Below are 27,113 nucleotides of genomic sequence, written 5' to 3'. Positions count from 1 at the left end.
CAACATACCTCCCCCACCAAGGAGGGGGTCGGCCAGTCCCGGACACACGATGTCTTGTCCGGGTCCGTGGCTAAACTGTCCAAGCTGACAATATGTCCCAAATAGCGCATGGAGCGTTGCAAGAGGTGGCACTTTTTAGGTTTGAACTTGAGATTCGCGGAACGCATCCTGCTGAAAACAGCCCTCAATCTCCGAAGGTGTTCCTCGAACGTACGACTGAACACAATGACATCGTCTAAGTATATCAGGCACGCTTCCCATTGTAACCCGGTCAACACCCGTTCCATCAACCACTGGAACATGGCGGGAGCGGCATTCATTCCCATATGAAGATAGTTAATTTGGAACAGCCCCTGAGGCGTACGAAACGCCATCTTTTCCCTCGACGACTCGTCGAGGGGAAGTTGCCAAAACCCAGACAAGGCATCGAGGGAGTCATCCATTCATGGCAGAGGGTACGCGTCTGCCACCGAAACCTTATTAAGCTTCCAGAAATCAACGCAGAAGCGGAGGCTGCCATCCTTTTTCTTTACGAGGACAACAGGAGCACCCCATGGGCTATTTGATGGGGAGATAATGTCAGCGGCTAGCATGTCATCCACCGCGCCGTGCACATGGTCCTTCTCCGAGGGACTCAGCCGGTGTGGATTCATCTGTATAGGGCTCGCCCCCCCAGTATCAATGTGATGGGACAACAGCGAAGTGCGCCCCAGGTCGAAATTGCTTTTGCTGAAAACATCGGTGTAATCAGACAAAAGCACCTGAAGTGCGCTCCTTTGCTGCGTGGTCAAGGACGAATTTTCCTGACACAACTCGGCGATCCAGCGATCGTCGGACGTTCCCCGAGGCTCAACCGCCGCCGCCAACCCTTGCTTGCCGATCCTCATCGTGGACTGTAAACGTGGTAGTGGCATGAGCCAGGACCGTGCCGGCAGCAAAAAGCACGCCTTCAGACCCCCCGTTCAAAACCTGCAAAAATAGGGGTTGACCCAGCCGAACGATCGTCTGGGCCCCAACCAGCGCAAGATCCTTGGTAGCGGTGTTAGACGGGGACAGCAGCACGCCCGCCGCCGTGTCTATCCCGCGAAATTGTTTACGATACCGCAACGGGACGAGCATTTGTGAGCCCGGAGGGATTTCCACCGAGACATCGGCAAGCGCCTGCACCGGAACGTCCGGCGTAGAATGAGTCAACGGAGACGGCAAAAAAAAAATATTGCAGCAATACACGCATCGAAAGCCGGCCGCACGCGCAAAGTGGGGATGGAAAGGAGGTGGAATATGACATCGGAGATGATAGTGGCCTCCGCGCCCGTATCCACCAAAATCCGCACGTCCACCTCTTGAATAGAGCCCGGCACCGTAGAAAACCCCGTCGCGGCCGCTATCACACGACGTGCCAACTTTCTCCATTGGGTAACCGCACAAGGCGAACCGCCGGCGGCTCCATTGGAACCTCGGACATACAAATCATACGCGGTCGAAGATGCATGAGGTGACAAACCTCCTGGGTGCTCGATGCACACCGACTTGCCTGGCTAGGGTCACAGCTCGACGACGGTGGCGGCGGCAGAGGCGGGGACCCGGGAAGAGGTGGATGGCGGGGACGACTCCGACAGTCCCGCGCGAAGTGGCCCTGCCGGCCACATCGAAAGCACGCCATACCGGCTCACCGGACGGCCCCCCCCGACGTACCGGAGCGGCGCCGACGAAGCACCCAGTGGCCCGCAGTGGCCGCGAGGTCGCCGGTCCCTGCGTCGTCCGGAGCGTGGACGACCCGTGACAGCGCCCATCCCGTAGGGTTGCCGTCCACGGTAGGGTCGCCCATCCAAGCGGCCATCTGCGCCCAGCGGTGCAAGTTGAACTGGGTGTCAAGGCATTTTGCGGCTAACCGAGAAGTAAGCGGCTCATGGCCACACACCGGCATCGGGATGGCGAGTTCCTTAGACAGCTCCAACATCTTGCCAAGGATAAGTGGTTAGAACATATCGGGCTTAGCGTCAGGGTAGGCAGCCATCGCGAGTGCCACCAGGGCGCCACGGTAGGTGATGGGAGATTCCTCCGCACCACGCTCACGCTGCACGAACTTTCGGTGAATATCGGACGGTGGCTCGTAAACTTCAGCCATTTCGGCAAACGCCTCCCGCAGCGTCGTCTTCTTCTCAGCGGGAATGGAGCGGAATGCCGAGAGAGAAACATCGTCGAGGAACGTAGGCAAGGCCTCCAACGCCTCCCCCTCCGTCCATCGGAGGGAGCGAAAAGCGGACTCGAAGCGCCAAGCGAAAGCGCTCCAGTCCCCTCCTGCGCTGAATTTTTTCAAATTCGGAAGACGATGGCTGCGCCCCGTGCCGCTGCTCCCACTTACACCAAGCCCTCAGGAAGAACGGATACTCGGACCGTACAATCCGCAAAGCTGCCTCCCCAGCCATGGGGAGACAACCTTCTGAGGATTGAACTAAAACCATCACTTTGCCATACATAGCAGGCGTTACCAAAAAGATTTCCAAAATCTTAAACAAACACAGGTTCCAGGTTCGTTTCAACACAGTACACAATATCGGTAATTTAATCCCATCTGTGAAGGATGTGATTCCTGACATGCAATACCCTGGTGTCTACAAACTGAGTTGTGGTTGTGTCAGCAGCTACATTGGGGAAACGAAACGACATGTCTCGGACCGTGTTCGTGAACACAAGGCAGATCTGAAACACGGTAGGACCAATACCTCTGCTGTTGCCGATCATTGTTTTAACGCTGTGTGCTCACGCGAAATAGATATTTACTCTGCAAACCTACTGGCTACCTTCAGAGATTTGTTCATGAAGCCATCCAGATATATAAACACAGATACAACTTCAACCGAGAGGATGGGTACAAACTGAGCAATCATTGAAAGGACTTTATTAACCAGGTAATGTCTTAACTGACTGTGATGTTTCCATCCTACCTGCCTATGTCAGCTGTTATTTTATGCTAATCTCTCACATTCACACATGGCCACTTCCGTGCCCTCGTCCAGGTGGCCGCTCTCCTCCTATCTTACAGTTAGATGCTAATTTCTCACATTAACATCACTAGCCCCAGCCACTTCTTTATGACCCTTGGGCTACACCCATTTTGAACCTTTTAAAACAGTCTGCCTCAGCAGCAGACCATGCTTTCCCACTTGATGATGGACGCTTGTGTTGCGCCCAAAACGTCGTGATTTATGTTATTTCATTTTATACATACGAGTATGGATTCCTGCAGTCACAAAAGCTTCAAATCAACATGGCATTTTGCTTAGATATGGGAGGCAACTGGAGAATTTGGAGGAAACCCATGAAAAACAGGGGGAGAGAACTTACAAACGCCCTTCAGAAAGAGGCCTGAGTTGACAGTCCATGTGTTATCCGGAATTACATTTTTATTGAATGCATTATCCAAAATGCTCTACATGTGAAGTTTCATGCAATGTTTAGTCACCCCGTCGGTATAAAGCTAAATGTGCAATGATTGTCAATTCTCTGCTGGTCTCACATGTTTCCATGTGCTCTGCTCGCTTACATTTACAGCTGAAGGAATCCGTAGACAAGTACATCAGTAATTATGAGATCACAGACTCAGTGCTCATTATATATTTGGATAAGGTAAGCCATTGTTCATTTAAGTGGTTACCTATTCATCTTCTTGGTTTTTTCGGTAAAGTCACGTAGAAGGGAAGTAATAAAATAATAAAAATAAAACATAAAACAATTCTCACGACGTTTCGGCCACAACGCAAGCAGCCGTCTTCAGGTAAAGAATGAGAACCTGTCAAGCTGGGAGCTTATATCTACGCTGCGTTGGGGGGGGGGGGGTGTAAGAGGAGCGCCTTAACAAAGGGATGTGCATATCAAGAGGCGTAGGAGGTGGGCGGGGGGGGGGGGTCAAGGGAGGGTTGGGGGGGTGTAAGAGGGAGAGTTGGGGGGGTGTAAGAGGAGCGCCTTAACAAAGGGATGTGCATATCAAGAGGCGTAGGAGGTGGGCGGGGGGGGTTTCAAGGGAGGGTTGGGGGGTGTGTAAGAGGGAGAGTTGGGGGGGTGTAAGAGGAGCGCCTTAACAAAGGGATGTGCATATCAGGAGGTGCAAATGTTAGTCACTTATATTTTGTGTACAGAGCTATAAAATGCCACAGCAAATCGTACTATTGCACAAGCCAGAGCTGAGCCGTGGCTACAAATGAGGCCCTGATTGTTGCTACGAGCCACGACTGAAGAGGGGAACCAGCAGTTATTCAGTTAGACGTTGATTCGCAGCCAGGCAATGAGTCGACACCAACAATGGCATAAGCTCTGCAGTCCTCTATATATTGAGATGTTTTCAGCAAATTGATGAGTGATTATCCATGTGGAAGTAAACCAGATGACCTGGAGAAAGTTTTTATCTTATCATTTCAAAATTAAATTGTCTTTGCTTCCTCAAATTGCCATTTGTATGTGGCATTCCATTAAGAATTGGCAAAGGCGGCATCATGGTAGCAAGTTCGCCGCTTGTTGCAGAGGTTTTGCGGTTTGAATCTGGCAGGCCACCCTAGTTATTACTATGGGTTTATTAATTGTAAAATAGACTAAAGATCATCTAACATCATTCCAAACAAGTAGACCATTGTGTGCATGCGTTATGGTCCAAATTTGAAAAATTCGAAATTCCCTCGAATTACTCAATTGGGATTATACATTACAAGCTACTGCAGATGACTACAAAACACAGTGCCTTCCTTTGTGAAAGCTCTGCATTATTACAATAGCGCCAATACCAAATGTACTGAACAATTAAACAATTATTAAGGTAAGTTTGCATTGTATCATGCATTAGTAGTGTGTGCAATTGCTTTGTTGCAGGTTCCCAGCATAGAGGATTACTGCTTTGCTTTCAAGATCAAGCAAATGCTGAGATCGGATATGATACAACCCGTAACTGCTTCTGTTTATGACTACTACAGCCCGCGTAAGTACACCAACATGCTCAAGGTTACTCTCCAAATTGGACGGCAGGCTGGTGCATTGGAAACAGCCAGAATGAAGGGTGTGCTTAGTAAACATTGGGCCAACAGTTCCAACCACATGCCAACATTGGTGAAATATTCTTCTTTCGTATGGCTGATATAGATGCAGAGCAACAACTACAATTTCACATTTCGGTTGTCAAGCCAAACAACCACTTCAGCAGCAGTGGAGTGTATCACTTTGGTGTCTCCTTCATATTTGTGGATTGGGCATTGTATCGTAATATATTGGATGGTCTATTCTGGATAACCACAGTTGTACACTGGAGAGTTTTTAGTTTGACATTTGTGCATTAGGTATCAGCATCTGCTGTGGTTTATGTGGATGCGGTGTAGAGTTGACCATTATCTTTGTGGACGATCAAACCCAGGTATTGTGAATTATTTTTAACTCTGTTCAGCTCTCCAAGCTTCATTGCGGTTGAACTCCAAGTCTGAAGGTTAAACGTATGGTTCCAAAATGGCTTGTGCGACTTGAAGCAATGATGATTGATGTTGATGACTATTTTCCTGGATTCGCAGAACTTTTAAGAGGATTGCAGCATTGTGGCTGATGGGGGCGGGGGTGGAAAGATGTGTGACAGCACAGGCAGCCAAGGGATTGGGGTCGACTTGAGGGTTCCCATGACACACCACGTTGCTGTGTTGCGTTGGACATTAACAATTCGAGTGCGACTTCTTCTGGTTCATACTGGTGCACAATGTTTGGCAACAGAGTATACAATGTTCCATTGTTGAAGTCCGTAGCACTGGTCCTGATGCTTTCCAGCTTGTGCTTGCCAGTTTCTGGACCAGATTGACCCTTGTTTTGGCATTGGCGGCTACCTTTTTCAGATGGTCATAGAAGGTTAGCATATGGTCCAGCTTCACTTGAAGATACAGTATAACCTCTGGTCACGAACGCTTCTGACCACGACCAAATCGGGTTACGACCAAAATATTAACAAAATTTTTTAATCTGGTCACGAACACAAACTCGGGTGACGATCAAACACGGCCGCGGCCGATTTTCCCTTCCGCGCCATTTTTTTTGAAAGCGCCAAATTTCATGTTGTTTGTTTACAACAAACAACACAAAGCGTAACAGTTATATATATAACTTTTGTTATATAAAATTCCTAGTGAGATATTAATTTTGTGAGTGTAGTCATACCCCTCCCACCTCATTCAAGCTGTAATTTAGAGAGCGAAAGCGCTGAGTACGTAAATCGCTAACATAAGAACCCGTTAATCTCTTCTCGCATCATTCATACGATGATGCGGTGAAGTAAACGTTCATACGATATTACGGTGAATGCTTCCAAAAACAATACTGTACCCAAATATTACTGTTAACTTACTTTCAATAGAAACATGAATTGCTCATACGAATATTCTCTCTCTCAGAATCGACCGACTGATGTAGCAGACGAAACAATCATCTTGTTGAACGATTCTAAACCTTTACGCGGCAATGTTAGTTTTCTCTGTTGTTCAAGGTTTTCTCAGTGTTATTCAATGTTTTTACATTTAGTTTACTATTACACTGTGAATTATATGGCATAATTAACTATTTTTGTGCTTAAAAATCTTTAAAAAACAATATTTATATACAGTTCGTAGGAGTCTGGAACAGATTAATCGTATTTACATACAATCCAATGGGGAAATAAGGTTCTAGTCACGACCAAATCGGGTTGCGACCAAAGTTATGGAACGAATTATGGTCGTGACCAGAGGTTCTACTGTAAGTTGGAGTGGGGTTGAGTCGGACAGTGTTTCCCCAGAATGTCATTTTCAGAGTGTGCTTTGCGCTCCTATTATCAAGATGAAATGCAGTGACTGTTGTTTTGCGGGGATTTGGCTTGAGCCTCCATTTCCAGACATATTCCCTCATGGTGTTTAGGTGTTGCTTCAGAGTAGATTCTATGTCGTTGAAAGTGGTTGCTTGCATTTCCAAGGCACGGTAATCCACATATATTCATTTGCATGACCCGGTTGGCGACATGTCACTAGTGTAGGGACATCGTGGGATGTCACTGTACAGTGCCGGCCCTAGAGAGGCACGGCGTGCGATGTAACGACATTGCGGACACCGCTATGATATGGGTGTAGTACTGGCCCTAGAGGAGCTCAGTGAGCGCTGGTTGATAGCACTAGGTGGCACCACGCTTGGCGTGCAGTGTCAGCCCTACAGGATAGGGTGTGGGAGTGCAGGTCGTAGGAATGAAGTTACTAAAGGCCATGGTACTCTGGTTGACTCGAGAGGACACGTGACCAGTTAAGTCTACAAAGGGGCCCCAAGTGGGGTCTAGGGGTGGTCACGTGGTCCAGGTCCAGATCCTGCTTCGAGGATTCTGGAAGGTGGTCGTGGCCAAAGGCGGAGCCAGCCACGCCGGAGAGAATATAAGCCTGGTCCGCCAGAGGGACCGGCATTGTTGTTCATCCTGAAGAAACCTTCGTCTTTGTCTACGTTCTACCGAGTCTTCAACACGTGGACCTGGACCCGAGCTGTGTTCCTGGTCCGTAGTAGCTAGTTACATTGTAATTAGCATGGTTAGCTTGGTGGTCACCACCATAGGTTGTTATTCTGTTAAGGGGCAGTTACCCCGTGTGTTGGTGTTAAATAAATGTGTTGCCTCCAAGAGTACGTCTACGACTCAGTTGAACTCACTACACTAGTATAAACATTGAAGAGCGTTGGCCCAACGTTGCATGTTTACTGGGTGGGTTCCATTCCCGTCTGAAAGGCGACTTTCGTGTGTAGAGTTTGTATGTTCTCCCTCTGTTTTACATGGGTTTCCTTTGGATTCTCCGGTTTCCTCCCATAGCAAAAAAACACGTCCAATGTAACTGGTATTAGCAAAATATCCAAATGCTGAAATATTACCGACAAATCGTTCAATTGGGGATACACAGAGCATCATCACCCTTGACTGTAAAAACTTTGCAGTACCTGGCTGGAAAACATTTTGAGACTCATTGAAGCTTTCCTTGTAAATTAGCAAACTAATAATTATACGTAAAAAATAACGTATCCTGTGTATATGAACCTCTTCTTCATCATCTTGATACTGGCAAAAGGGGTTCCATAGAGATTGTTGTTTATGTTTGAATGCTTGTTTAAAAATTGCAGTTTTTCATTTGGAGGGACAAATATGGGGAATTAAACATATTGTCTGCTTATTTACTTCGCATGTTAAATGTTAATTAGTTTAGATCCACATACCTCTAATACGTGCCTGCTCTTTAATATTTGCACCATTTACACTACACTGGAAATACTGTTTTGTAATTTATCCAAATAGAAGTCAATATACAGTAAATTTTAAGATTTGCAGGTTTTATAATCACGGTTTTGCGTATTCAAGACTATTATATTGTAGCGCTATTTGAAATTCACGGGGTTGTATTTTTAACATTCGCGGAAATATCTCGTGACTACCCGACAAGATGTAGTAGTGCATGGGGGCGGCGTGGACAGTGAGAGCACGAAAGACACTCCCCCTCTCAGTCTGTCTTTGTCTGCTGAAAAGTTTACTAAAGAGTGCTGTCCTTTGCATTCTTTGGGAACTTATTGATATAATATTTATTGATTTATATTTCCACTTAATATGTTTATTTTCATCAATATTAAAGATAAGTTAAATAACACTGCTATACAATGTATGTATCCATTGATTATATGCATAAAGTTTATATGCCCCCTAACCCTATTTTATTCATCAGCTCTAAGTATCAATATTCGCAGATTTAATCACGCTATTCTCCAGGAAGGCATATCCCCCACAAATATGAAGGGGTTACTGTGTATCTTCTACTGCTCTGTCCTGAAGAAGGGCAGTTATAAATATTGCTATATCAAAGTGTTAAGAAAGGTGGTAGTTTTTATTACCTCTGCTTGTAACAACAGGGGATGTATTATTGAATCCAAACCTTTAAGGAAATGTATGGCCTCATAATTATCAAATCAATCGTTCAAATTGTATATGAAATATAAAGCAACCATAATAAAAACATATTGAAGTGATATATGTTATCTGTCATGAGAGATGCCTAATTTGAAAGTAAACATTTCACTTGTCTGGCATTACGTCTGCTTCTCTGAAAAGCTAAACATAATAATCTAGTTATTATCAAATAAATTATAGTTATTGTCAAATAAGTCCAAGATGAGTGAATAAGCATTGTTGTTTCAAGCCTTTAGCATTGACCCAGCCTGGTGGGTCAGTGGCAGACTGAGTGGTACACAATTGGAAGGTTGATGGTTGACCTAGCCCATCATTCTTTCAGGGTCAATAATTAGGTACCACGTCGTGGGGAAGCCAACAGTGTTTGTCAAATTAAGAACCTGCCCACATATTATCGCGTTTATTGAATACCTTGCTGAGTCTCATTACTAATTTTCATGATGACCCTGCCAAGTATTCACAGGAGGGAGCAATTATTGTCGTGAATATTCCAATTGAATAGTTTGTGAGTAATTTTTCAAATTGGGAACATGACATCAGAACACATTGGCCTGATCTTATGAATGAATGGGAAATGTCCTCTACTTTCTCAGGGTTGTAAACAGATGAGCACTGTCTCAATTCTTATTTTAGCAGAAAATGTTTTTGACTAAGAGCCTTGTGGGCACACATAGTCATAGACAAGGTATACTATGAAGCTCACGAGTTGATGTGTTCCAACAATCACTCAGTCGTGCAAATATCTCTCAGACAATTTGATGGGGGCTCACAAATCTGCATTTAGAGATGAGTTGTGAACATACCAATTGTGCACTGGCTACAATTACCTTGCTGATGATGTAAACCTCTATAACTGCCAATTTCAATTGGCTATTGTTAATTTCATTTTCAGAGGACAAATGCACCAGGTTTTACAACTTACCTGGGGGATATGTTGAGTTGTCTCCGCTTTGTCAAAATGATCTCTGCCAGTGTGTGGAGGGTGAGTATTCTCTGCTTTGTTGTTGTTTGCTACATATATTATTAACTTAATACTTCCATTTTCCAAGCCATTGTTACGTCTCATCATTTTTTTTGGTTGGGCTACTATGTAACGATCTGGCCAAATTAGTATTGTAACACCCTCCACCACACGATGTAACCAAACAAATTACATTGGCACATGTACAAGCGTTTACCGACGTGCCAATTATTGTTTTAGCTCACTGGTAAGTTGAAAAGCTATTCTCACAACCAAATTCAGAAATTATATACAAAGTCAGAATAAAATCCAACAAGTTATTCTGACTTCAGGATGTCATTTTGGATCTTAATTCTGGATCTTATCCTTAAGTGTATTGCTGATAAATTGGTTGTGAGGTTATTTAACTTATTGGTGAGCTGAAAGCAATAATAGTTTGTATATTATATGCTTTGAAACGTGCCAATTTAATTTATGTGGCTATGTCAGGTGGTGAGCCTTAAGATTTAAATTTGGCCAGATCATTATGTATTAGCCTTACCAGCAATACATTATGAATAATGTAAAATATTGCTGCAAGACTCTTTGTATTCATCATTGTGTCTAGACCTTAACAATCATTTAAATCACAACACCTTTCACATGCAAATGTAATTATATCATATTCAGAAATACATACTCAGACTCTTGAGCTAAAATAGTCTATTCCATTCTTTTTCGGATTTATATAGCGCCCTTTTCAGGGTGCATTAAAGTGCAAGCCGACGACATTCAGTGAGGGAGGTGACGGAATAGATAGAGGGACAGGGGCTGGGAATGGAGCTGATGTTGCCGGGATAGGTAAGGCAGAATAAGGTGATCAGATGGAGGGTGAGGATCAACTAAAGGATTGGAGGCTGACCAACCCGAAATTAAGATGAGATAAAGTGTGCTACCTGAGCAATGAGTAGGGGAGAGGAGATATGCTTTAGGTGGAATGAGCCAGTAAGAGACAGTAGAGTAGCAGAGATGGATGCTGATGTTAGATGAAGGTTAAAGTCGCCCAGTAGGTTTAATGGAGAAGAGGTGGGAAAGAGAGTTAATAGGAGACAGTCTAGATCAAAATGTAAAAAAAAACGTAGGCTCTGTGCCACCTCCAGTGTTTAGTTGTACAAGTCCCTCTATAAGCACGGATACATGTGTAGTGTCAACAGACACTACACAGAGCGGGAGACAGAATTCTTGATTCACAGTTTCGCCCTCGCTTCTCACAAGTTGTATAGCCTCGCCTAGACACAACCATGTGGGTTATTGACGGTGGCGACCGAGACAGTCAACAACTATCTGGCCGCGCAATTGTCTAGCGAAGATGGCAGCGATGAAGGCGGCGAAGACGACAGTGACGACGAGATGAGGCCACTTCTTGCTCTCCGCTGCTTTTATTCTACCTTCTCGAACCCACTAGCGGGTTCCAGGGGCTTCCAGACAGGGTCTCAGTGACCATTGCCCTAGTTCCTCCGCCCTGCTGACACACCCATGTAAGTGCTCAACGGCGTGTGTACTTAAATTTCGATTTAAAGCTTTCATGACTGCAGGGATTCATCTTCTTGGTTCTTTCGGTAAAGTCACGTAGAATGGAAACAATTAAAATAATAAAATAAAACATAATAAAATAATTCTCACGACGTTTCGGCTACAACGCAAGCAGCCGTCTTCAGATGAAGAATGAAACACTGCCAAGCTTGGAGCGTGTATATAAGCTGGGTTGGAGGTGGAAGAAGAGCGCCTTGACAAAATAATATGCATATCAAGAGGAATTTAGCATATTTATGGGAAATGCGTAGGAGGTGGGCGGGGGGGTTTCAAAGTCATATTATGCCCATGCATTATGCAGGATTAGCAGCATCAAAGGGAGGGGGTAGGGGGTAGCATTAACAAAGGGAGGGAATGTTAATAGTATGTAGAAGCAACGAAACATGTCAATGGGAGAGCGGTGAAAGGAGACCCGCAGCGGAGCAAATAATCCATTCCCTGTGGAGAACACAAGATACACAGTCAATGCCAGTGAGTGGACTGCGGTCTGAAAGTCACCGTAAATGTGAACAACAATCAGTTAAGATCCGAAATGGTTAATTACGTCCTTCCAATGATTGCTGAGCCAGAATCCATCTTCTCGGTTGAAATTGTCTCTGTGTTTGTATATGTGGATCGCCTCATGAACGAAAGAACCAAGAAGAAAGCTTTAAATCGAAATTTAACCGCCACTATGGGGTGGGATTCTACAAAACTTTAAGATCCTTCAACAAGCTCCGGGATAAGAAGGCTCAACTAATCGAGTCTCTCACCTTTCTGAAGAGATGCCGCGACTCTAAGGTAATATAAATCGCATTTACACTAACATCTGCTGCTGTAACTTCTTCTAATGCTAAACGAATTTTGTCTAGAACTAGCTTCGCTCTTATCTCAGAGAAAATCAGACTTACGCGCACTGATCTAGATCAGTTAGACAAGACACTCTACAAATCACACTTATCTTTGAGTGCAACAATGTCCACATCGGATTGGGAACATGTAGACAAAATGACTGCCTCTTCAGCTGCCGCTATGTCGACCAAATGTAAGGACAACTTGATTTCCAAATTCAGCCGCCTCTCAAACAAGAGACCGGACCCACACATTAAAAAGCTAGACGTTAACAAAGTCGTAATTAACCGCAGTAACAGTTCTATTTCTGATAGTCTGTTTTAGCTAAAGGACTAAACTTTGCAGTCACACCTAGACACATACCAGTTAATGATATAATTGCCCGAGTAGATGTGGCTCTCAAGGGCCTGAGTCACATCGCTGCAGACGTAGCAAGATCTGAAATCTCTGCAACGCTCAAAAACGCTAAGATGCCAGCTAGCAACATCAGCAAAGATGAGCGTTTTGAATTGGCTCAATTAAAAAAGAGGGATGACATTGTCATCCTCTCAGCCGACAAAGGCAATGCCACTGTCATCATGGACAAAATAGAATACAACAACAAAATTCAAGAACTACTCAACAATGGCAGCTATACAAAAATAAAAAGAGACCCCACCAACAGCCTCGTCACCAAAACCAACAAAATCATTTCTGATTCAACCGAATTAATTGATCAAACCAAACAGTTCTCGTTGAAACCTTCTGCAGCTAGGCCACCAAGATTATACGGCTTGCCAAAGATACATAAAGAAGATACACCTCTTCGTCCCATTGTCTCTACTATCAACTCCCCAACCTACAAAGTGGCTCGTTTTTTGTCTGAAATCCTACTGCCTTTCACTGGAAAAACCACCTCTGCGGTACTAAACTCTACTGACCTGGTATCGACAATCAAGGGGATTTCCCTGTCCCCAGACGACCTGCTTATCAGTTTTGATGTGGTTTCCTTATTCACCAAAGTTCCTGTACCTGACACCATCGTAATCATTGAAGACTTGGTTCATCAAGGACTGAATACTGGGGTACCCCCACTGGTGAGACACTGCTTAACCAATACATACTTCACCTGGAATGGAACTTTCTACAAACAAACTGAGGGTAACCCAATGGGCTCCCCCCTATCTCCGGTTGTAGCCGTTTTCATGGAGAAATTTGAGACTGACGCCATCCAGACTGCCACTCTACGTCCGACTTTATGGAAGAGGTACCAATTTCTCGACCACATCAATTCTATACACCCAGCCATCAGATTCACCATGGAAGACGAAAAAGATGGCACGCTACCCTTTTTGGATGTCCTAATTAAAAGGAGACCTGATGGTTCAATGAGCCACTCTGTCTACAGGAAAGCCACTCATACGGATGCTTACCTAAAAGCGGATTCCCACCACCATCCATCCCAGAAGAATTCCCTCATCAAGACTCTATACCATAGAGCCCAATGCATCTCCGACCAGGAACACATTGCCAGTGAACTCAAACACGTACGCCAAGCTCTTAAGGCTAATGGTTACTCCGACTACACAATCCGCAAAGCCATCACTCCAACCATCAAGAAGGATCCTGTTGAGGAGCCTTTCAAGACCATCACCTTACCCTACATTGCTGGGGTCACAAAAAAGATCTCCAAAATCCTGATAAAACACAAGTTCCAGGTCCGATTCAACACAGTACATAAAATCCGTGATATGGTCCCATCTGTAAAAGATGTACCCTGGCGTCTACGAATTGAGTTGCCTCTGTGGTAGCAGTTACATTGGAGAAACCAAGCGACATGTCTCAGACCGCATCCGTGAACATAAAGCAGACTTGAAACACGGTAGGGCAAACACTTCAGCCGTAGCAGATCACTGTTACAATTCAGTGGGCTCACATGACATTGGCTTCTCTAAGGCAGAGGTTCTCTGCAAGCCATCTGGCTACCATGAGAGATTCGTTCATGAGGCGATCCACATATACAAACACAGAGACAATTTCAACCGAGAAGATGGATTCTGGCTCAGCAATCATTGGAAGGACGTAATAAACCATTCCGGATCTTAACTGATTGTTGTTCACATTTACGGTGACTTTCAGACTGCAGTCCACTCACTGGCATTGACTGTGTATCTTGTGTTCTCCACAGGGAATGGATTATTTGCTCCGCCGCGGGTCTCCTACCACCGCTCTCCCATTGACATGTTTTGTTGCTTCTACATACTATTAACATTCCCTCCCTTTGTTAATGCTACCCCCTACCCCCTCCCTTTGATGCTGCTAATCCTGCATAATGCATGGGCATAATATGACTTTGAAACCCCCCCGCCCACCTCCTACGCATTTCCAATAAATATGCTAAATTCCTCTTGATATGCAAATTATTTTGTCAAGGCGCCCTTCTTCCACCTCCAACCCAGCTTATATATACGCTCCAAGCTTGGTAGTGTTTCATTCTTCACCTGAAGACGGCTGCTTGCGTTGTAACCGAAACGTCGTGACAATTATTTTATTGTTTTATTGTATTATTTTTATTGTTTCCATTCGGCGTGTGTACCATTCGTCCACCGCAGTTGCCGTTGCTAGACAACAGACGGCGCTATTACACCACACGTAAAACAAGTCCCACCAAAACAAATCTTTCACACCAGCTTTTTACACGTTATATTATATTTACAGGGTATTGTTCATATGAAACGTGTGCTATTTTACAGAGTTGCAAGCACTACTGATAATGCAATGCTGTTTTTGTTACAAATATATAATATGCATATGTACACTATACCGTAAGAACGCATAGGTACTGAGCTGTACGAAACAGTTGAAACACTGAGCTTCAAACCTTACTATGCGAAACCTAGAATTGCTTTGTTAACGTTTTTTTTATGAAAAGGTAATGGTATCGGTAAAGTCCTGCAATTGTTTGCTTGTGCCACTGCTGGCACAAGGGCCTCCACAAGAGTAAACTCCAGAGGGTATTTTTCCGATACGTTTATGTTAACCAGACGTGTGTTGTAAGAGGTGGTCGTACCGAACACTTTACCCCACAACACGTGACTTGCCGATCGACTCATTGTGGTGAACTCATTCATACTGCGTGGTAGGAATTAAGATGGGGGTGAAATAAACTACTGCTGTTTCAACTGCCATGCCGGAATCAGAAATCGAACCAACGCCTTCTGGATTGCACGTCCAGTGTGCTGACAATTGTGGCAACTGGTTATAAAAAAAATGCAAAAGTTGACATTGAACTTTTGGAAATCATGATGTGAGTTGATGGTTTGATTGATAAATCGAATTTCTCTATTCATGTGTTGTTGCAATGCAATAATATATTATATTTGTGTTTGTCAGTGAGTTGCCCTGCCAAGAAACCAAAGTTCGATACGTCAATCACTGTCCTACACAGACAAGAAGCGGCCTGTGTTGCAGGAATCGACTATGGTAACGCTTTGTGTCACTGATACTAGCACACACGTTTACAACAGGACCTAGGTCTCAGTTTGACATTTTTGCCTTGGACCAAAAACAACTCGGCAATCATCATTGATTCAACATGTATCTTTTCGGAGCTAATATGATTCATCATCGATTTTTGGGTTAGGCAATCTAATGATCTGACCAAATTTGTGTTGTTTAAACCCTCCACCACCCGATACAGAAAGCAATAAGTCTAATGCTCCAATTTTAATGCTCCAATTAGGATTGTTTAAGCTCACTGGTAATAATCATAAACACTGCGTTATGATATAAAAAAAAAATATATAGCATGCCAACATTTAATGTTTGAAAGCAGAGGGATGGCAGAATATTTTGAATGATAATTTGCAATATTGTGCCTTGGAAGCACAAAAAAAAATTAAACGTTGAAGTAAACAGAGTTAGAAAACCAGAAAGGGCCATCTTATTTATGTTCATGACTTAATGGAGCAATTTTTTATTCTAGAAAATATATCTGTGCATGTTTTGCCTAAAACATGTATGTAATTTATATTTTTTGTGATTTTCGCGAACAGTTTCTATGTGTACGATAGGAGGCTTAGAGGTCTGCAAATATTCAAATGAGGTTTTGTTTTTGAGGAATGACTGAGGAACTATTATGTAATTTGAGGTATTTGTGTACACAATGTGTATTTTTGTGTACACAATGTGTGAATGGGTCTGATAATTGCTTGCAATGGTTGTTTACACGTTTTTTTCATAAAATACACAGTTATGGATTACAGGAAATTATTGAAAATTTGGGATCAAATTTAATAAGTAAATATGTAAATAAGCGCAAAAGAGCAGGAGAGGAATCATTGTAGAAAAGCTGAACTCGGTAATGAAGAATATGAAGGCGATGCAACTGAAGAAGAAAGTTTTCAATCAGTGCATAATACCAGCTACAACAGGAATTAGAAACACAGACCCTGGCTAAATTGAATATAATATGAAAAGTGTGCAAAGAAGAAATAAAGAAATGCATGCTCATCATTAAACTGAGATGCAGAACGAGGACCAGTGGATCAGGGAACAAACAAAAATCAAAGATGTCCTATTCACTGTGAGGAATGTGTGTGGCTTGGACAAGACATATTGTTAGATGGGGTGGTAGCCATTGTACAAGATTGGTGTCAGATTTAGTTATTATTCTACTATATTCTTGTGAGTGGCAATATGTTTTATTAGTATTGCTCTACTTGTTTGCCCAGGTAAGCTTCACCGATTTTCAAGCCGATATAGGATGGTCCTGCCAAGTTTTTAAAGTTGGGGGAAATATTGTTGTGTGTGTGTAGTCCTATTTGAGTAATTTGCAGGTAATTTGTTTGCATTGGTATGTTTGGGTAACATTAATAACAGTGCAGATGTTTTAAGATGTTGGAGGAAACTAAAGAGTCTGGACGAAATCCACGCAGAACTGGGGGAGACCAAAATAACTCCACAAAGAATGGCGCTCGAAATGGGAATTAACCCTCGGCTTTTCTTGCTGTGTGACACAAGTGAGCCACTAGTGGGCCATGACGGATGGCATAGGCATGGGGAGGCCTTCATCCACCAGTCCATAAACAGCAGATATAATTATGGCAGTTATATAAGGTGCTACACTACATTATAACGTTAATAGAACATTTCTTATATGATTTCTGGAAAGTGTTTCAGTGTATTCATTTTATTGTATATTACAAATGGGACACCACAGTGGCAAGATGTTAACTACCTCATAGATTCGATCCCGACCCTGACACCTGTATATTTGGAGTTTGCGTGTTCTCTGATCACGTGGATTACTCTCCAGGTCCTCCAGTTTTCTCCTTCTACATTTATAAAGATGTGTTTAGAGTATTTGGCTGATATACATTTCGACATAATCCATTTCATTGAGATATCATTTGTGGCCAAGTCGCTTCTGAAAAGAGTGGGTTTTACCTGGAAAAATAAAAGTTTGGTTGAGGTTTTTTTTATACTTACCCAGGAAAACCTCACTGAGTCATTTTTGCAGTAAGGGGGTGACGATCATTTTTCGCAGTAGTTATTTGCAGGTAAGTTTTCAAATTTTAGCCATGATGGCCGCACAAAATGGTTCACTCTTCTTTGAAAGACGTCAGATGATCTTTAACATCCACTGTGAAGCAGAATATGCATAGTATTATATGGTTAATATATACGCAGTATTAACTAGGGTGGCCTACCAGATTTGCACAGCAATCCTCAGCGACAAGGTACATACATGCTACTGCTGCAGAATGTTGCTGCCATTAATATCTTAAAATCATCACGTTGTGTAGACTTCACTCAAACAAGCAGGACTTGGGTTATTACCATAATTACCATTCTTCATTTATCAGCTGCTTTCTAAGTTATCATTTGTAAACTGCTACATTGGAGTAATACAAAATTATAATTGAAAACCTATGATATAATTTGTGTCGAAATTACATTTACATATTTAAGCAGTTCACTAAATGAAACAAGGAAGCAAGTGATATTGCCATTTCTTCTGTGTTAAAGGATGGAAATAAGTATCATGTTCTTACTTTCCACGTTGACCTCTGTACTTGCAGCATATGTGGGGATTGTTGATAACCGCACTGAAGTTGGAAGTTTTGTATACTACACCGTCAACATTCAAACTGTAATAAAAAGTGGTAAGTGGGAACAGGCATTTTTTTCGCATTAAAAATGATCCATAATCGATATTTGGGTTAGGCTATGTAATGATCCAGCCAATATTGTGTCGTTAAGACCCTCCAACACCCTACACAGCCATACTAATTACATTGCCTTTAACACACAAATTGTTGTTTCAGCGAAGCAGTTCGTGAAATAATTTTCACAACCAACTTTATCATCAATTAAACGTGACGTTTCACTTAATTAGACAAAAGCATGGTGGAAGACGATAGTCATTGCAATACCCAAACCGGGAAAGCCAACCAATGACCAGGGAAGCTATAGGCCAATATCAATCCTGCGCATGACCGATAAACTCCTGGAACGCATCATCCTCCGGAGAATCAGCCCATTTTGCCTAGTCAGTGATCCCTGAAGAAGAAGTGGGATTCTGGCCTGGACGCTTCTCTTGTGACCAAGATTTGTCCCTTGCAACGAAAATTTAGGCCTGATTCGAGACGAAATCCACAGCCATGTGGATTTGTCATCAGCCTACAACATAGTCTGGATTAATGGCTGATGTTGAAGCTCTACACAATACACCTGATATGGAAGATGCTGAGCAATAGGCGACTGCGTGCCTATATGGGTGCTTACTCATTTCTTCAACAATGGATTGCCTCAAGGTTTCAGTACTCACGCAAACTCTCTTCAATGTCTACACTAGTGACATGCCGCCAACCAGGTCATGCAAATTTATATATGCGGATGACCTTCCCCTGGCAACGCAAGGAGCCACTTTCAACGACATTGAATCTACTCTGAAGCAACAGCTAAACACCATGGGGGAATATTTCTGCAATTGGAGGCTCAAGTCAAATCCCCATGAAACAACAGTCACTGCATTTCATCTTGACAATAGGAGCAGCAAGCACACTCTGAAAGTGACCTACTGCGACACGACCCCACTCCAACCTGTCTCAGAGTTAAGGTGGACCATACACTAACCTTACAGAACCACCTGAAAAAGGTAGTTCCCAATACCAAAACAAGGGTCAACTTGGTCCAAGCAATTGTGGACACATATGCTGAATCTTAAACAATGAGAATTCAGCCCCGATGAAGCCTGGAGAGCTGAATGGAGTTCAAAGAACTCACGAACACACACCTTGTGAAAGACCCAATGCAGAAGATCCCTGGGTTTGATCTTCCACAAAGCTCATGGTCCACCGTAATTTGCATCTGCACACACCATGGCAGATGCGAATACCTGACGCACATATGGAAAATTTATAAATTTCCAGTGTGCGACTGTGGTCATTCAGAACAGACCATACAACATATAACTATGCAATGCCCGATCCACAAACATGAAGAAGACATCACAGCGATACTCTGCTACTCTTGATGCGGTTATCTGGCTTGACCATCTGAATGTGAATTTGTAGTTGTTGCTCTCCATCTATATCAGCCATATCAAAGAAGAAGAAGACTGTAAACTGTCCCAAGCATCCTCAGGATATAATCCAGGATGGTTGTGAGCAGAAACAATAATACTTGGCATATTAAATGCATGGTGTTGTTTTATGATCACAAAATGCTGTTTTAGAAACAGTTTTTTTTTATACACAATTGCATACGTTGGCTATCTCAGGGTTATATGAATGTGTGTGTGCCTCTCCAAACTTTCATCACAAAGGCCAAGATCAGGCTATTCAACCTAAAGCGACACGCCTATTCATCGTGACCCGCTCATGTGATGGACGTCTTGGCATGGAAACACCGCGACAGTACCTCCTGATGGGACGCAAGGGAGAGACGAAGGACAAGAATGATAGGTGAGTGATGGGGGCGGTGGCACGGCCCAGCAGTATTGTATCTGTCGCTTGTTCCAATGGGTCATGTTTTGAATTCATTAGGCTGCCCTGGCTATTACTGTGGGTGCATTAACCATACATACTATGTATTGTCTGCTTCACAGGGGATATTAAATATTCTGTGACTTAATGTGAAATGAGTAGGACTTTGTTTGCTGGTGTCATGGTACACATTTGCCACTTTCAAAATATTTTCCAAAAATGTTTCAATTCAAATTACACACAGCACTCAATAAATGATTTCTAAATATCGATTTAAAATTAATATCATAAGGAAGAGTACTCCGAAGTGCATCTGAAAGTTCGCGATGCAGTAACCATTTTTGTTCCATTGTCAGTCAAAAGCCGCTGCGAGGCTGACCAATATTTGCGTTATTGTTTGTGCTGATTGATGAAATTAGCAAGGTATTGTGGTTAATTTACAGCAAGCACTTTGTGTGACCTTATAACATATTCGTTCAGCAACTGGAAGCCAATGCAGCTTGGCGAGCACTGAACGGATATGGTCGAATCTTGCAATACTCGTCACGACATGTGCCAGAGAGTTTTGTATACACTGCAGTTTGGTAAATGTTTTTCCAGATGTCCCACAGAGTAAAAAGTTGCAAAATTCGAGCCTTGTCGATATTATGCTACACGCCAACGTGTTGGCTATGTCACAACTTAATAGTGGTCGAATGTGACTAATCTAGTCATTGCATATGGTTACAAACGACATATATTGGTCGACTGTAGTGCCAAGGCGCATTAGATGAATAGAAAATTTAATCTTGAAGTCTGCAACCGCAGCATTTTTTTAAATGCAAACCACACATGCATTGCTGCAGCAGTGGTCTAACTCAAAATGTATTATCAATCAACTATATTCCAGTTTATTTTCGACAATTATGGTTTTTAATGCCTCGAGCCTTCTAGTCATGTGTGCTTCCCAAGCTGACTTACTTTTAAGAGTTTGGATGATTTAATTTACCTCTATCTGTTCTCTAATCCATGCATTCTTCTTTCCCTCTAAGTACAATTTGAAGCATACATCGGACGATGCTTTATTCATGCAAATTGTAATAATTGGATTTCTTACTGTGTAATGGATGTGTAATGGGTTCCGGAGACACTTGTAGAGGTAACTTCTTTATTACAATACAACACTCCAACAGTCCTGATACTCTGTTACAGCCTAGGTACACAGCCTAGGTACACAGCCTAGATACACTACTTTGGCTACGCTCTGGGGTCCTCCGGCTACAATTACCCTAGGGGAGACTATTTGACCCGACCCAGCCAAGGTGCGGGTCTGAACTCTGGCTTCCTCGGAACTCGCCCTTGCAAGGACGTAGAGCCGGGAGTCCCAGAGTCCCACCACTGGCCCTCACAGCGTCCCGGCCCTTACAAGGACAAGCGGGACGAGGGGGTCCAGGGTCCTAAGCTGGCTGGCTAGCGGGTCTTGGGTCTTGAGCTGCGACTGGCCCCGATCGGCCAGGGAGCTGCCCTTTTATGCCTCGTCCCCAACGAGGGGTAGGGTTGTGTGCGCCCCCAGATATCCCACAGACAGCCCCCCCGTTGGTGGCGCCAAGGGGCTTTAGCGTCTGGGTTGCCTGGGATCCTAGCGCCTGGCGCCGAGGCTTATCTGTCTAGGATCCCAGAGCCCCCAGCAGCCCCTCCCCTCTTGGGCTGGCACAGTGGCCCCTCTTATGGCACTACAGATGCAAAGAGTCACCTAAATCACTGAACATCATGAAATCCTCGCACATATCCGTTATAAACTACAGTAAACAAGAACGTCTTCTTGGTTCTTTCGGTAAAGTCACGTAGAAGGGAAATATTAAATGATAAAAATAAAACATAATAAAATACAATTCTCATGACGTTTCGGCCACAAAGGAATTTGCATATCAAGGAATTTGCATATCAATAGGAATTTAGCATATTTTTCCCATAAATTTACTGAAAGAACCAAGAAGATTAATCCCTGCAGTCACGAAAGCTTTATATCGAAACAAAACAAGAACATACTCTTAGGTTTTTTCGGTAAAGACACGTAGGTAAAAAAAATAAAAGTAAAATAAAAAATATTTTATTTAACTTTTTTTTTACCTACGTGACTTTACAAAAAAACCCTGAGAGTATGAATCCTTGCAGTCACGAAAGCTTCAAATCTAGAATTAAAACAAGAACGTGTTTCTATTGACTAGGGATGTAATTCATTACACTCTCATGCTGATTTTGTTTACAGGCGGAAGGACTTATCTCAGACTGCTGCCTCACACCCTTTGCCACAAGCATGGAAAAGATTACGAATTATATTAAAATGTCACTGCCATCTAAAAATGTATACAATGACCAAAAGCAAGTTGAAAGATTGTAGAACTGAAGTCATGTGATCTTTTTTTTGTGTTTAGTTTGTTGTCCGTCCCTCGCACCTCCGATTAGCACAGTTCGCTACGTAAGGTGCAAAAGAAGTTCAAATTACATGCATTGAGTGTGAAAGGGAGCTAATCTGATGACGTATGTGCAATGGGAGTGCATTCCACACAGATGTAACTGCAAACGAGAAGGCATGCCGAACAATACTCGTGCACCTGATCTTTGTTGTGACTAGCAACTCGACTAGATGAGCGAAGGAGTCTAGATAAGGTATCCAGAGAAATGAGAGGTGCCATTTAAACAAAAAATTAAGAGCAGTATTTTGTACGAGTTCAGTTTGTTGAATGATAGAGTTGGAAGGACCAAATAGGAAAACATTGCAAAAATAAAATCTGGAAGTTACAAAGCATGAATTAAGGTTTGAGCAGCGTCTTGAGTTGGCGAGTTGCTAATCTGAGAAATACTATATAGGTGATTGGAAGCAGTTTTTAAAATATGAGAAATATGATGAGATAAATATAGCTCTGAGCCCAGGAGGATACCAAGATTGCACACAGGTTTGATAATATTCAAGTCAGCCTATTAAGTGAACAGAATATTACTGCAAAATGACCATGATGTTTCCGAACCATGTCATAGCAGGTAGTACACACGGGGACATCAGCATTTACACACGTGTACCTGTGTTTGGAGTGTTCCATTAACCCATTGTGTTTTTGCATGTGTAGGTTTCAGTACGTGTTGGACGCAAGTTCGTGGGTGGAGCAATGGCCCGTGGATGAAAAGTGTAACCAACCAAACGTGCAGACATTTTGCGCCATCAAACGCGAATATGAGTTTAGCATGCAGATCCAAGGCTGTTCTTCTTAAAGGGGGGGGGGGGCAGCCATTGACTGCAACAACGCATTTTACCATGTGCATTTAGCTGTCTTCACAAAGTAGAAAACACAATATAACTTAGCACACAGGTTTTTTTATCCAATATTATATGATTCATAATTGATTTTGGTTTAGGCCTTGTAATGATCTTTCAATGTGTGTCGTTAAGGCACTCCACCACCTGACAGTCAAACAGATCAAATAATCACGTGTACATGCGTTTATCGCTCCAATTATTATCGTTATTATCACCAGGAAGATAAATAATTATTCCCACAACCTCAATTTTCCCGTAATGTTACTTATTATATATATGTTTTCCCTTTGAAGGCCATAGTGTGATTGACAAATATGTTCTTTTGCTATTTTTCATGTACACCACTGCCAAAGGAGCAGCATGACCAAATAAGTTATTATTTTACTGGTAGGAACGAAGTGAACCAGCCTACAATAGATTATATCGTCCGTCCGTCCGTCCGTGTAGCAACATCGCCCCCTACTGCAAACACTTGGCAGGACCCTACAAAAACCTTTAGACTCAGTGACGCTTTCCTGGCTAAACAAGTGTAACATTCCCTTATAATTCCCTGAGATAGCTTTTAATTTAAACATTTAAATTAAAATTTAACTCACAGCGGCCTAAAGCCTACAGCTAGGCCTAAAGCCTAGAACTAAGCCTCAAACTCTCCCTTCGTATCGTACCCCCGCGTGTGTCAAAGGGAGTTAATGTTTAACAATGTTACATTCCCTGATGTTTTTTTTTAAATAGAAACATTTACATTTAAAGCTTTTACATTAATAATTAAAACATTTAAATTAAAAATTAACTCACAGCGGCCTAAAGCCTACAGCTAGACCTAAAGCCTAGAACTAGGCATCAAACTCTCCCTTCGTATCGTCCGATTAGGTGTAGCAACATCTCCCCCTACTGCAAACACTTGGCAGGACCCTACAAAAACCTTTACACTCAGTGAGGCTTTCCTGGCTAAATAAGTTTAATAATACATTATGTTTATATTCTTTGGTTATTCGTTCCTACCAGCCCACCCCGCAGGGACCTGTTATTAAATCACTTAGAGACGTACCAATACACAGAATCTACAAGCATGCATTGTGTAACCTAGATTAGTCCTTGCCAATAGTGTCCTGCGAATATTTGAAAAATGTAGTCTTCTGCAATAATTCTAACCCTTGCTAACTTTAAGCACACACTGCATTTTACGTGTAAACAGGTAATGTTCAATATATTGACAATAATTACGAGTTTGAAATAAAGTTTATCCGCATATATTTGCCATCACCTGTAAGGTCTCACCTAAACTAGTATAGTCATACAATCGTTAATATTCTATTAAAATTCTGACTTTACTGTTTTGAATAAAAAATATATTGCCATATACTGTAATGCGCTTCAACGTTTTCATGAGATATTCACACGCACTGTGATGATATTTATGCATATATATTGCCAACCAAACTAAACACAAAAAGTAGTTCTAAATAAATTAGTTTTCAATCTAGATTTTAAAGTACATACAGTAGCTCTGGACTTCCAGTGACGTGATGGCTGAGTGAACAACTCGAAGCCGACCGCTCCTTCCCCGTCTCAACGAACGGGCTCCTTTTAAACCAGGTATTCCACTTCTTACCCATCAAAAGTTTTTATTTTTTTTATCCCCAAACCTTGAAGATATGGAGGAAGGTTCAGATAAATGAACCTGCCCACCCAAAACCAACGGAAACGATCTACAAGACACTAAACCCTAGCACCTGGGAAGCAAGAGCCGAGCCTGACCATCACCCCCTCTCCCATTCCCACAGATACGACCATGACATGCCCCCCCCCCTCCGACCCCCTCCTCTCCCCCCCTGTGGACTGGCCCTGACCTAGATCTGAGCGTTGTTTCCCCTCCCCTTTACCCGGACCCGGTAATGACATCTGCCACGCTCATTCCCAAACCCCCTCAACCAGACGTCGACCACCTTGTGATTAACACGTGGCGGCAGACATGAGCAGCGATGATGGATGAGATCTCCCCTTCCTTCTCAGTAATGGGGGTGGGGCGTCAGTACCACCCTGCACCGTGGGATGCCAGGACGAGGATTGGGCGGGCTGCTGTGGCAGCCCAACCACGACTTAGGGGTCAGGGAGAGGGTCCCGGGGGACCGAAGCGCGGGGCTCAGGGCCTGGAGTTCTGGGCACCCCTCCTTGTGACCTCCCCTTCTTTCCCCTTCCATCCCCCCTCCTCACCACCCCATCAGTGACTTTCACTCCCCGCCTCACTGACCTCCACTCGCCATTGTCATAAATTCATTCTCTCCCCCACTCTCCCACCCTCTCACCTCCACCGCGTGGCGGTTCCCGATCCAGGGATCAGGAGCTCCTATCGGGGCCCCTGTCCCTGGACGAACCCTTCCCTGAGCAGTGAGGCCCAACAATAGCCCCCCTTCCCACGTGTCGCCCCCCTACTTTTACACCTTTCCGTGAGAGTGCCCCTAAGTACCGTGTGTTGTATAATTAGGAATTTTTTAAAGGCCAAAGGTGTTCCGTTATTGAAATATGTCATTACTATTCGTAAAACAGTGGTATAGCCATTTGAATTGGCCGCTGTAAGTTACCCATTAGCTGATTGCTGTTCCGGGACAATCCTGATTGGTCAGGCAGAACAGCCACTAATGATCAATGGTCTGTCTATTCAACTGGTGGACATTGGATTGGCTGGGCAACTCAAGTTGGAATATGCGGGAGTTGTTAAGAGATGAAAGACAGTTCAATAATGGTGGATTGTTAGAGTATATAAAGGATAAGAGAGGAAAGCTCGTGGTCCGTTGAAAATCTCCCTACGCGTGGACTGCTGATAGTATGTGTTGTGAATGTATCCCGTACCCACTATGTCTCGTTCTTCTGGTCTGGCCACCAAGTGCAGGGGGTAGCCACCAAGAACATCCCGCCCCCGCAATAAGTTGTCGCATAATGTGTTGGTTCACATTTATGCTGCCAATTAGTGAATATATCCTCAAAAATGTAATGTATCACATTCGCGTTGTTTTTAAACATTGAGGAATGCACTCAGTGAAACACTCCTGTATTTTAATTATACTAATTTAAACGTATAATACGCATTTCATCCTAGGATACCAATGCACAATGCATGAAAAGCAGGAAAGAAAAAACTAAACCAGGACAACTGACCAAACTAAAGAGGGAAGGCCAGTTTAAATTTATGGGTTTTCAAAGCAGGCATAAATATATCTGTAGTGAGTAACTCGGAGACGATAACACTTGGAGGCATTTCTTTATTAAAAAGCACCATCAGGGTTAACACTCAATAATTGAACTAGTCTATCTATTGTAAACGACACTACTCAGGACAGTTGGTAGACTGCCTGATTGGCGGTGCCCCGAAATGGTGAAGACGACGAGAAGAACGATGACGAAGGACTTCAGCAGCACGACGGGGATCCCACTCCAACAACAGCCCCGAGGTCCCCCACGCTCCCGGCCACATCCCCTTTCTGGAACCTACTAACGGGTTCCTGGTGT

At 43.3% G+C, this 27,113-nt stretch overlaps 1 protein-coding gene across 2 annotated transcripts in view; it reads left to right on the top strand.

Annotated features, from left to right (window-relative positions):
• Positions 1-24,966, top strand: part of LOC144721178 (complement C3) — a 239,441-nt gene extending 214,475 nt beyond the window's left edge. For both annotated transcript variants that reach the window (XM_078598569.1, XM_078598568.1), the window contains exons 37-43: positions 3,556-3,630; positions 4,864-4,969; positions 9,870-9,959; positions 15,714-15,803; positions 18,404-18,487; positions 20,152-20,290; positions 23,419-24,966. In XM_078598569.1, the coding sequence (XP_078454695.1) occupies positions 3,556-3,630; positions 4,864-4,969; positions 9,870-9,959; positions 15,714-15,803; positions 18,404-18,487; positions 20,152-20,290; positions 23,419-23,560 (726 nt within the window). In that variant the 3' untranslated portion in view covers positions 23,561-24,966. The remainder of the gene's footprint in view (positions 1-3,555; positions 3,631-4,863; positions 4,970-9,869; positions 9,960-15,713; positions 15,804-18,403; positions 18,488-20,151; positions 20,291-23,418) is intronic.
• Positions 24,967-27,113: the final 2,147 nt, after the last annotated feature.

This window comes from Lampetra planeri, chromosome 11 (genome assembly GCF_965212315.1).
Source record: "Lampetra planeri chromosome 11, kcLamPlan1.2.h2, whole genome shotgun sequence".
Taxonomy (NCBI): Eukaryota; Metazoa; Chordata; class Hyperoartia; order Petromyzontiformes; family Petromyzontidae; genus Lampetra; species Lampetra planeri.
This window is presented reverse-complemented; position numbering and strand designations above follow the sequence as displayed.